The sequence below is a fragment of the Chlamydotis macqueenii genome, chromosome 1 (assembly GCF_036417535.1).
Source record: "Chlamydotis macqueenii isolate bChlMac1 chromosome 1, bChlMac1.mat, whole genome shotgun sequence".
NCBI classification, from domain to species: Eukaryota; Metazoa; Chordata; class Aves; order Otidiformes; family Otididae; genus Chlamydotis; species Chlamydotis macqueenii.
Window position 1 is genome coordinate 57,709,936 of NC_141556.1, and position 12,762 is coordinate 57,722,697.

The window sequence follows — 12,762 nt, forward strand, 5'->3', positions numbered from 1 at the left end:
TATGGTACCCAGCACATTCTCTTTTGCTGAGTTAGGTTGCTTGCACAACTGACAATGGAGCAAGGGCAAGTGCTGACTGAAGTTGTGCAGTACGCCCATGTTGAATGATCATTTAAAAAATAAAAAAGAGGGTGGAGGTGGCCTCTTGTCTGGGCAACCGAATTCTGATTCGTGATGGCACAAGTCGGTATTGTACAGAGAATGAATATTGGCATTTAAAGCAACTCTTAATTGGAAGTGTGTCTAAGAGCTAACGCATACAAAGGCATAACTCTTTGGCCCTTTGCTCGGCTCCAGTTTCCTGTTGCTCAACACATTATTGGAGTTGTCTGTCTGTACACAATTAGAAGAATTCCAGCTATCCCAATGACTGCTGCTTTGCAGTCCTGGGAAAGAATTCCTCTGGATTGCAAACAGGAATGTTGCCTTTTATGGCAGTGTCTGCACGCTGCCGGTGACTTGTCTGCACTCGCAGGTACGTTCCTGCTGGCTTAAAGCAGAGGTGACTAACGCAGCTGCAGCCGGCCACCGGGAAAGTACGTCGGGGGAGGAGAATGTAGTGCCGAGAGGGTTTTGAACACTGTCTGTGACTTTTCCTGCCTGAGCACCTTTCAACACCTTGCTGTGTGTTAAGGCGTGGAAAAATCCAGTGCTTCCCCCTTTGGGACTTTCTCGGGTCACTCCAGGGTGCTGTTGCTACTTTGCCTCATTGCAATGAGGCTTGAAAAGAGCTGCTCAACTAAGTGCAACAAGACTTATCGTCATCAAAAAGTGTTCAGTGCCAAAGAGCTTCTGAGTATTATCTGATTTGGTCATCTTTTTCTGTTGGGCAGTTGGTTTATCTGTCTGCTTACTAATGTGTGTTTTTTGTTTAGGTGTGTTTTTTTGGTGGTGGTTTTTTTGGTGTTTTTTTTTTTTTTTCCTAGAATAAAGATCCTCCCCTAGAGGAGAGGGAAGGGGAAAGCATGCCCTTTCAAGTGCTTAGGGCTCCATTGCCTGTATGAGGAGCTCAAGCCTATAATTTCAACACTGGACTTGGCTACTGGGAGTAAGGAGCACCTTTCTTAGGATTATCCCCCCCCAAATTGGCCTTTTAGAAGAGCCTGTGTAGTAATTGAATGCGAGTATAACCTTTGCTTGGACAAGTGGGCTGCTTGTTTATAGTCAAGCTTTTGAAAGTCAGATGTTATTTGGAGTCACAATCTTTTCCTTTCACATAGCCGCTTTGCGATAAAGATTTGCACCCAGGTGTCGCACTGCCAAAGAATACGTTTCCTTAGGCAATCCATTAGTAAGTCATTAGTTATTCCCCTGATCCACCCTCAAAGTGCCGAGTCAGGCAGAGGACTGGCGTGTACCTGCTGGGCCCTTGACCCAGTGGTAACCTTGAATGGATGGGGCCTTTGGAGCTGGCTAACATCTACTCTTTGCCTGTCCCTCAGCAAAAGGGGTGCGTATCGTAAAGGCAATTAATAAAATTCAGCACTTGAAAAAAAATGAATATGCAATGCTAGTAAAGCTGCAGCATTGTAGCTTTGAATGCTTAAGAGTTGGCTGGGCCAAAACTCTTTGAGTAATGATTTTCTTCTGCTTGCTTTCTTCCAGTCTTAGAGCTGATCAGCTCTTTCTGAGAAAAGTATTAACAGGGATAAAGCAGGTTATTTTCCTCTAATTTTTTTGTGCTGATTTGCATACAGTCAGTTTCTGGTAAAGAACTGTAACAGCAAAAGTTGCCTATCTGTAGCATGTGAACATAATGTTTCTGTTACTGTTTTCAAAATTATTTAAGAAAAGATAGAATCTCAAACTTGGTAGGTTTACTTGTTTTCCTTATGCCATGAAAATGTGTCTAAATGCTAGATATTCTTCTCTCTTTATAAACTGAGTTATAGGAGATTTTCCTTGATGAATATGGCATTCATGACGTTAGGACTGAAATGCTAAATTTACTTGCAGCAGCAGTGTTTAGGGGTATAGAAAGTGGTTTCAGGTGCTTGAACTCTATCTGACTATAAAGCCTTCTCTAATTGCAGCTCAGTCTCTTTATCTTGCACAAATCAACTTGAATGGTGACTCAATTATATTGTCAAAGTACTCTCTGATGGGGAGAATATTGAATGCAATTGGGTTCTCTAAGCTACTAGAGAAAAGAATAGAAAAAACCAGCAGCTATAATATGGAGATAGTCACATTCATAAACGTGCTGATGAAGGTTACCAATTGCTGAAATAACTTATTAGAGCGATACAGTGAATTGTATACTCATGGATGTTTGAGACTTGCTTTCTCTCTCTTTAGACTTCAGTCCAACACAAAATTGGTACTCAGCGTGGAAAAAGGAAAGAATGACAATAACTGCATGAAATGTAACTGCTGTGTTACTGAGGTTCTCAGACTGGATGATGTAATAGTCCTCTGATCTGATCTTAAGCAAAAAAAAAAAAAAAAAAAAACCCAAACCCCTAAAATAAAAAAAAAAAACAAAACCAAAAACCACAGCCAAATGGATAACTTGCAGACTAATGGGGATTTTGAGTTTGGTGATACAGTCTGTTTTGTGAGAGCCCCAGTAGCTCTTGTGAACTGTCTATGAATGATTTGCTGTGCCCAAGTCTGTTCCATGTCTGAACAGGTCTCACTGCCCCTGTGATGACTACAAGCTACTAAGGCTGTTGTGGTATAGGCATGGGCTCTCTCCAATCTGCCCAGTCCTCCCAGCTGGTGGCATGCGGGAGGAATGGGATGCAGGCTGGGAGTGGCAAGGGCACGGGGTGGAGAGGTGGATGAAAGGTGAAAACAAGGCAGAGGCAGGGAAGTGTGTTCACACAGAAGTGGTGAAGGAGCAATGGGATGAAGGCATGGTGGAAGGACTAGTCAGCACTGCGTATGAGGAAGTGGAATCATAGGTGATAGCTAAAAGGAGGTTGAAGATGTGGGAGAAGATAGTGGTGGATAGGCTATGTGAAGTAATTTCTGTAACTGGAAAGATGCTATCATCCACAGCTGGGAATTGAACACAGGAATTAGTACGTCTACTGGTATGTCAGCATGAAGAAGAAAAGGTTTCTACTGTTACCAGCAGTTATGTTAATATAATAGAGGATGGTGCCACAAACAAATAGCTTTATAGGACTCGGGCTACTCCTCAGTGGTGTAGTTTTCAAGTCCATTCTGTACAAAATAAGTAACAAAAAATTTCTTACTGAGCTTCCAGTGTTTGTTTTGGGGGTGAAAGCCTCTGATGTGAGTTTTTGGCACTTTGGGATTTGTAATGGTTCCTGTACCACTTCCGTCCTCCCCCTTCCATTTCCACTGCTCTGCTAATAACTTTTGTAAGTCACTGTGGGCCCAGTGTAATAAGGAGCAGAGGGCTAAAGAAAATAGGTGTACATGAAATTATAGCTCTGTAGTAAAAAAGCGTTCAGTGGTAGACTTCTGTGTTGTTTGTAGAAAAGTTGTAATGCAAGCATTGTTCTTCCAGAAAGAAGAAAATTAAATTATTATGGTGCCGTTATACTTTGTTATATGGTGGGAGGTTGGGCTCTGTCCCCGGAGAAGGGGTTACCTGGCCGTATTTCTGGAGATACTTGTCAGAGTTTACTAGTTTCTGGTTTTGTCTTTGTTGATTTCATTCTGTCACAGAAATTTAATTTTAGAGTCTTAGTCTGACTACATCTTAAAAATTTTATTCTAGATCGAGAGGATCAGTCCATCCTTTGCACGTGAGTATTTGCAGTTGTCAACTTCCCTGGATGTCAAAGTTTGTGGTTTTAAATTTTTGGTTGGAGGACTCTCTTGATTGTAAGTGCTGGGGGTGGGCTTAGTAAATCGAGTAATAATGGAGAGTCAAGGAAGGTTCCACTACAGTTCCTCCAGTAATATGTAGTTAATCCTTTCTGTAGAATAATTTTTGTAAGAAGTGGAGGAAGAAGGGAATTTTTGAAACAGCCATTATGCTCAAACTCCTAGAGAAATACAGCTTTGTCAATGGAAAAGGCTTGGAAAAGTCCTTCAGATTTAATGCAGCTGTCATATTTAAGTACATTCATACTGATGAGGCTGATACAGTTACAGATACTACTGATACAGCAATTTCTCTTCTAGACACAGCAAAATTGGTTAGAAATATGGATATGTCCCCATATGTCTTGTTTGTGAATGAATTGCAGATTTTCTTTACAGAGGTGAATCAGGAGCTGGTAAGACAGAGAACACCAAGAAGGTCATTCAGTATCTGGCTCATGTTGCTTCTTCACACAAGTCTAAAAAAGACCAGGTAAGACCTAGGTTTGATGATGCTTTATTGCTGTCCTGACTTTGGACAACAAATATATATTGGCTGATGTTGGTAAAAGCCATATTGCTCAATAAAAGTCTAGATTCTAACATCTGTCAGGGGACTGGGGAGTTTTCATAGTGAACTATGAAACAATAAAAGTTTGGCAAAAATTGTAAGCCAGGGAGCATTGGTCTAAGTCATAACTCCTTTGAATTCAGTGGACCTGCAGTAGGGATAAACTCATCTTGGATTTGTGGGCAAGTGCATAGATAAGAGACACTATAAATGAAGCATCACCCGTACTGATCTTTTCACATGGATGTATTGCTTATAACCACTCTAGGCAGTTTAAAACTGGTCCTTCTGTGGAGAAGTTGTCTCCTTTCTTCTGTACCTGTATGGATTAGGTCTGACTATTATACGTGCTGTCTCAAAACTGCAGAATACAGTGATAGGCTAGTGGACATCAGCTGAAAACTTTGAAATTGTAGGAAAACATTAAAAGGGTGGAAAACAGCCGAGTGTTAGCAGCACATGAAAGGAGGGTGGTGGTGATGGTGGGAGGACTTTAAAGATGTCTCACTTATATTTTTTTCCCCCTCCCTCTCCCCCGATGGACTATTGCCGAATTCGTCAGTTGTATCCTCGTAGGTGAGCTGCACGTTTACTGCACGTTCTGCACCAGGAATGCGTTTTCTGTCCCATTGTGTGATTTTTTTGAGCAGCTTTTCACTCCACACCAATATCACTTTCTGCAGCTAAAACAAATTCATAGACAATTCACAATGTTAATTTTTTTTTGTGTGTGGTGCACAGTAATCTTTGTGAGGATGTTCAATTGGAGACAGAAATAATATCAAGAATACGTGTGTTCTGTGCTCAATACTAGTTTGCATTTAACTTTTTTCTTGCAGGATTTTCCCACATATACCATTTGAAAAGCATTCCTGCGGGACAATAGGACTGAACCAGACTTTCCTAGAACCATAAGCGTCTCTGGTGTGTGTGGTGTTCTTCAGATAAATGTAGTTAGGTGTTTAGCTTTCTAGTCCCTGCAGTGAGATGTAGCTGCAGGTTGCGAAGAAAAGTTGAGAGGAAGGCTGCGCTGTAGATAGAGTGCTCCAGGACTGTGAGCTCGTTACCAGAGCTGAACATGTTGGAAATGTTCACTGGTGAGCAGTGTAATGAAAGCCAGATGCCAAGTCTGTCCACTGTATCTCTACATAAGAGTTTTCCCACAGTAGCTTAATGTGTAGGCGTGTCTTATGCGTGTAGAATATATTAATAAGAAGGCATCTCCGCATGCAGGCATACTGTGTGTGCGCATGCACAAAGTAATAAGTTAACTTCTGGACTCCAACCAAAAAAGAACTTCCTATGTGCCAAACTTTCAGACATATGAAGGCTTTTTCCATGGTCTGTCAGTAGCTGTATTTAGCAACATTCTCCATTTTTCTTTTTCTTTTTTTAAGTGCGGAAAACAGAATCATGGGGTTGAGTTAAGTATTCTTCCACTGCTTATCCTTGAGCAAAATTTCAACCACTGAAGCAAGACAGGCAGTCTGCTTAGGAGAATAAAACGATCTTAAGTTGGACTGGTTGGTGATTTGCCCAAGTTTGACTTTTTCTTTTTTTTTTTTCTCTTTTTTTTTCCTCTTTTTTTCTTTTCTTTTTTTTTTTTTTTTTTTTTTTTTTTCCCCTTAAGTTTTGATTCTTCTGGAAAGTCCTGCAGCTCACATTTTGGTCCAGTTTTTTTGACTAAAGAGTAGCACTGGCTTTACCAGAGAGGATTTAGAACTGGAGTCTTTGAATGTTAATTGGTAATGAGTGCTCTATGGAAAAACTCTTTACAAACCTTAAACTTGGAACCAGATTATAAACATTTATGAAGATGAATGTGTTAAATTTTTTGAGGATCTCTGGTATACTGGTCACGGCAGATTTTCTTCTTTAAGGCAGAATATGATTGTGTCGAACCTTTGTGCTACAAGACTAGGCATGGAACTTCTCCAATAGTAATATAGAAAGTAGTGGTGCTTTATCTACCAGGAAGACTTCTTGACTGTCACCTACGAGAAGTTTTGGATGTAAACCCCTGTTTTTCCAAGTATGAGAGCAAAGTCAAGTTTTTCAAGCATGTTCTTCAGCTCTAGCTCTCTTGTTTTTGGAGGTACTGGCACCTTCCACTGATCCCAGTGCATTAGTATATTCAGCTGAATAGCTTCTACCTGCATGGTGTGATTACTAAGCACATTAGGGCTGCTTTTGGGGCCTACTGAATCTAATTATATAAACACTTTTTTTCATTTGATGAAACTTTATTTGTGCAAGTTGAGATTGATGTTTTCCCATGTTTAATCTCTGCTTTTTTACTGACATCTTAAATTGTGTAATAGTTTTTTTCAAGATGAGAATGTTCACAGCTAATCAGAAATTAATGAGTAATAGTTTCTAATGCTTAAATATTTGTAGTGCAGGTTAAGTTATTGATGATCTTTTTCCCTTCCACATCCAACGCACTGTTTTTTGGATTCAATTACTTGAGAATCTCACACATGACTGCAGAGAAGAAAACAAAAGCAAATCCCTAAAGTGTAAAAACCAAAACAACAAAAACCCCACCAAAACAAACAAAACCCCAAACACCCTCCCTCATCTTTTAGTTTTTTAAATTGTGTGCTGTTTAAAGCTAGCTGAGATTTCTAGATGCCTTTCTCCTGCTTCCTGAGGTATAAATGGCTGACAAAACTTCTACTTTGCATAGAAATCATTCCAAAAAGTGTATGAGATGCAAAAAATTCAGAGTACAAGATATATGTCAAGGATTTTAGTTGCTTTAAATTGGTGTTGTAACTTCAGAGCAAAAGGAGGAGAGCGTACTGAAGAATGTGCGCTGCCCAACAGCTCCAGTGGCTGTTATTGCTTCCCTTTTTATAAGGAGTATTGTATGTACTTCAAATGCATGCCAAGTATTAAATAAATCTGTTTCAGTTCAGGGAATGGCAATTACAGGTGTCAGAAAATTGGCAGCATCTTAATGATAGGAACCTTAGAATTTCTAGAAAGCTTGTGATGGACAGCTCTGTGTTTTACTGGTTTTGCTTTGCAAAATTGCCCATTGTATAACAATAATGAAGTCTTTTCCTTCAGTGAAAGGTGATCATCAAAATTTAAGGTTAAAAAACTCCAAACAAACAACAAATCCCACCCAAAAACTTCTTTACAATTTTAAAGAGAAAGGAATTTTCCTTTTAAACAAAGACAGTGTGCAGTGCATGCCAGCAAGGAATGGATACATCACAGTAATTGCAGCCAGTTAATCTTATGTGCTGCTACCATGGCATGCTGAGAACTTGCTCTTCCCACTGTATCGTGGTGCTAAGGCAAGTCATGAGAACCGACTTGATCAACTCTTTAACATTTTCCTTTCCCCACAGCTTCATATTGCTGTGTCCCTGAGCTGGCGTTCTCTGTGTATTGCTACCTTGGTGGCTCAGGAGACCTAATTGCTTCTAAACTACAGTTTACCAACACCTCCTTGACACTAATGACACTTTCTTACTAAGGCACTAAATGACAGGAGGTCTATAGTATGGATTTCTGTAAACTTCGGATCTTTGTGTAGCTAAGCATGACCTTAGTTTTATTTTTAGCCAAATAATTAAAACAGATTTGATGTCAAAGCCTGAATTCTGTTTAGAGTTTAAAATGGGCTTTTAAAAGTATCTTCCCTACATGTTCCATAGTTGGGTTGAAATGCTATATTGGTGGTCTCTCTCACTTGCATAGTAACAGATTGCAGTCACAAAGGCCTAGGGCTTCACTGCAGGATGTGGAGGAGGAATGAGATGAGGGAAGAGTGTTCTCTTAAGTGCATGTGCCAGAATAGAAGGGGAAATGTGACTGCCACACAGTTTCAAGGTCTGAACTCTAACTTCAAGATTCTTACAAAGCCGCACGCTGGCTCTGTTGTAAGAGAGCAGATGAGTTGGTTCAGGTTCCCTTCCCAGGCCTAAGCCCCTTGCTATATATACTTGACAGTGAATGGAAGTGTTTGCAGCAGCTGCCCCTTCTGTATATGTACAGTTCTACAGGGATTGAGGGTCTTATTTGACCTTGCACTTTACAAATATGAAGTGAGCTGATTGTGGAAGTAAGAAATAAAGACTTGTAGTTCTTTATACAGTTTCTCGTGTATCTTCCTCTTTTGGTTTTTTTTGTTTGCTTGTTTTTAATGCATGTATTTTTAGAGAGACTGTGTAAGGACTAATCTGTTTTATAATGCACTTTGAGAATGAGTGGGAACAATTTTCCTTTAGAAATACCCTTAAATAATTTGCCCATAAATTCCAGTTCTCATGAATCAAACTTCATTTCCATCCGTTACGCACAGGAAGTCTTGAGTACTTAGTGATAACTGCTAAAAAGAGAAACATTAATCTAAACTGTCATCTTCTGTCTCTAGAAGTTTTTTAGATAATCTTGAAATATATAGAACTCCATGCTTTTAGCACAGAGGACAAGTAATTTTTAAAAACAACCAGAAATATGTCTAGCGCCTGCAGGGAAAGGTGTGTATGCACCAATGGTCTGGTACTTGGCAGGGATAAAGGTTCTGGATTTCCTTTTTCTACAGCTCCAGCATTTTGTGTTCCTTGAGGGGAGGAGTGTACAAATACGGCAACAGAATACAAGCGATCATGCAGTTTGTGGGATACCACTAATTCTCTTTTTTATGTGCCTCCTTACAAAGGAGGTTTTTGCTTGTTTGTGTTTTGGAAGATGTAGTCTCTCAGTGCAAGCTTTTTGTTTTGTTTCTGCATTTTAAAAGCATTAAACCTTTTCAGACTAGCTTCTTAACCTACCACTAGCAGAGTTCAAGGCTGTCTCGCAGTAGCAAGACAGGGTTTTCCTCACTGTTCCAGCCTAGATGGCAAGACACTTTTGGGATGAGAGCCTGATCTTGGATGGTACGGCGTGTTGCTTTGATCCTGAGAAGTCTGTGGGATGTGATAGCCAAGTGGCTTTGAAGGGCTTTTTGTTAACAGAAGACAGCACTGGGATGTCCTTGTGTTGAGGAAGGGAATAAGGCATATTTGTGAATTTTCTGTTTTACCTAGATAACTAATGAGTCTCCTTTGAAGATTTAAGGGATCATTTCCTAAGATTTAACATGGCTTCTCTACAACAGATGCCAAGCTAGTGTGAATTGAAACTTCAGCGCCGATTTGACCCAAAGTAAATGCAGTAGGTTGCTGCCTAGTTTATTAATTTCTGATTTCTCTCTAGGGAGAACTGGAGAGACAGTTGCTCCAGGCTAATCCCATTCTGGAGGCCTTTGGAAATGCCAAGACAGTAAAGAATGACAACTCCTCAAGATTTGTGAGTATTACTATCCAGCATGGTTGCCAGTATTCTGCACTTTCCAGAGGGGAGACTTGATCTGCTTTTGGGTGAATTGTTGTCAGGGACAGAACAGGAATAGGATAACTGTCTGTGAGTCACTTCACTCAAATTAATGTGGGATGTGAATTTAATTCAGTGAATTGTCTAGAATAGACCGGATGGGTCTCTGGAATGAAGGGACCTGACCCTATGCCAGGATCATCTATGCTGATTTTTGTTGCAAGTTTATTACAATCAGTTTTATCTTAGAGAGCAAATATGGATCCTTATTTTACTTGCTCTGGAGAGCAATGGACAGCATCTGAGAGGCAGATGGAGGAGCTAGAGCTGGAATTAAATGAAAATAGTTGAAGCTAATGTTGAAGGAAGCAGAACTGTCCAGACTATATAGCACATGAAAATGAAGGGACCCTGGTTGTGGGAAATTTAGGCTGAAACATAATGAATTTGAATTGTAGACTATCTGAATGTCAGAAATGTCTGAAAGTGTTTGCTGTCATTTTTGTTAAATCGCTGTTGTGATCAGCAGGCATTGCCTATTGGCTGACCTTATGTTTTGCCTGAAACCTGCCTGACCTGTTCTGAATTTCCTTTCCTGGATTAAAAAGAGAAGATTTACCTTTGCTGTTTACTGCTGTTACCAGATAGAGTGAATACTAGTTTTAATGCTTTTGTCTTACTCTTAGGGCAAGTTCATCAGAATCAACTTTGATGTCAACGGCTACATTGTTGGAGCCAATATTGAGACCTGTATCCTTTCTGTAACCATTTAAAAGGAGAAGTGAAAGCTGTAGAGGTGGCGTTAACGGTACCTAGCAATCTTTTCACAACTGACTTTGTTTGTCAGATTGAGAAAATGGTAGGAAGCACTCAAATTTATGCTGGCAAGACTACTGTTGTAGTCTTCTATTTCTTCGTATAGTATTTTGTAACCTTTGTGATCATGGTGGAAAGCTTTTTTGAATTAATTCTAATCTTAGGAGGCTGAAATAGAAGCATAAACTGCAATAAGATGAATGGCTTTGGAATTTCATAAGCCATTCTCACTTCTGTCCAAGGCAAGTGGGGATGAATGGCCACTGTTTTTTCTCAGTTAATTCTCTCTCATCATAGCCATCATTCAGAGGCTGGCAGAACTGGGACCAGAAGCTCAGTGGGTTGTTGACTGATAATGATTGCTAAATTAATACCCCTGTTAACTGGCATGAGGAGAAGTGTTTTTTCTTCTGTGATAGACTAGGAAGTGACTTGTATGTCCTGCCATATGCCTTGACTCTCTGAAGATCTGCTGGAGAAGTCACGTGCAATTCGTCAAGCCAAAGAGGAGAGAACCTTCCACATCTTTTACTACCTGCTATCTGGGGCAGGCGAGCATTTGAAAAGTAAGTGTGACTTTGTTGTAGTTATGAGGTTCCCTTATCACAATGACAGAGGGTCCAAAACGCTTGTAGGCTAGGACCTGTTCCTTCATAATTTCTTTTAGATATGGTCACCTCTCCTCCACTTCTTCTCTATGCTCGTACATCCCTCTGCCCTCCCCTTGCACTTCTCAGTTCCTGAAAGCTTGCTTCTCTGGTTCCTTTCTGCACTTGTCTCCTTGCCAGCAATGACTCTACGCCCTTCCTTATCTAAATCACTGTCCCATGTTTAGTCTGGTCTTGTGTGATGTAAACCCTTCCAGTGCAGGAGCAGTCCTGCTGTGACGCACTCAGTGTTTAACTGAATGGAGCAAAGCTGCTGGTGCCTAAGAAGCTCAAAAGTCTAGGATCCCAGTGCACCTAGCTCCACCTAGTAATCAGGGTCCATGTTGTGCGGGAACTACTGATTGATCTGGAGGTGACAGAAGGAGAGGACTTTTCTCATAGTTGCTACTGTTTCAAGAGCTATATATTAACATTCCCCTCACTTGAAACAGATGAGGTGCCTGAAATTAAAGGCAATTTTGCTTTCAAGTTAATCCCTGCTTCTTATAGACTTAGGGCATAATGATGATTGACACTGCTTTGGTGAAGTAGTCCAGAGGGGGACATAGAAATAAGACAGAAAAAGTCCAATTTTTATCTAAAATACATTAAATTTCAGTCTGCAGTAAAACTGGGCTTAATCCCAGATTCATCCAGCACCTGCTAGCATATGCAAGTCAGAAATGTAATCTCAGTGGTAGCTTGTTGTCTATTTAAAAAGGGAAAAAAAAAAAACAAAACAAAACAACAAAAACCATAGTAACTTCTTTCTCAATTCTTTCCAAAGCTGATCTGCTGCTGGAGCCTTACAACAAATATCGCTTCCTTTCCAATGGACATGTTACGATCCCGGGTCAGCAAGACAAAGATATGTTTCAGGAAACCATGGAGGCCATGAAGATCATGGGCATTCCAGATGAGGAGCAAATGGGTATGAATCCTCTAAAGGGCTTGAAAATGCAAGGAAAGGAAAGAAGGAGCAGATCATACCTCTATAGAGCTTTTTTTTTTTTTTTTTTTTTGTTGGTTTTGTTTTGTCTGGTGTCCACACACAATCCCCAACCCCCTTCCCCTCCTGCCCCGTGCCTCCCGCCCCCCCGGTGAACAGTGTGCAAGTAATAAACATAGTGGCTTTGGAGTAACCCACCTCAGAATCTACCAGCAGAGTTTCGGGTTATACAGTTAAGGTTAGAAGTCAAGCAGCTAATGAAAACATGGCTGCTGTTTTTATTCCCAATCTGGGGGCTCTATATCCAGTTTATGAATAACATATCCAAGATAAAAGAATCCTCTCATTCTCTTGTGCAGTGCATGGCTTGTGTGCTCCCCCAGTCCCTAAGCAGTGGCTTTAAAGTACCTAATCCAACCACTGCTGGATTAGTACTTTGAGAATAGCCTGGTCGTAGTGCCTTTATTTCCAGCTTAACACTGAACCACTGAACTGCTGATCAGAAATTAATATTGTCTGATTCTGGGAGCACAGTACCATGACCATGAAGCTAGAATTACATGCAGCCAGCACAAAGTGCAGTAATACGTATTCACCAGAGCTCTGTGCTGTCTCATTTGTGATCTGCCTCATTGGTTGGGAACCAGTGTTCTGAAAAATATCAA

General features: G+C 40.5%; 1 protein-coding gene across 1 annotated transcript in view; it reads left to right on the plus strand.

Annotated features, from left to right (window-relative positions):
• Window positions 1-12,762, plus strand: part of MYH9 (myosin heavy chain 9) — a 72,474-nt gene that overhangs the window by 28,578 nt on the left and 31,134 nt on the right. Inside the window, exons 4-9 of the mRNA XM_086753621.1 lie at window positions 3,695-3,722; window positions 4,183-4,276; window positions 9,569-9,661; window positions 10,372-10,435; window positions 10,969-11,067; window positions 11,936-12,079. Coding sequence (XP_086609747.1) covers window positions 3,695-3,722; window positions 4,183-4,276; window positions 9,569-9,661; window positions 10,372-10,435; window positions 10,969-11,067; window positions 11,936-12,079 — 522 coding nt within the window. The remainder of the gene's footprint in view (window positions 1-3,694; window positions 3,723-4,182; window positions 4,277-9,568; window positions 9,662-10,371; window positions 10,436-10,968; window positions 11,068-11,935; window positions 12,080-12,762) is intronic.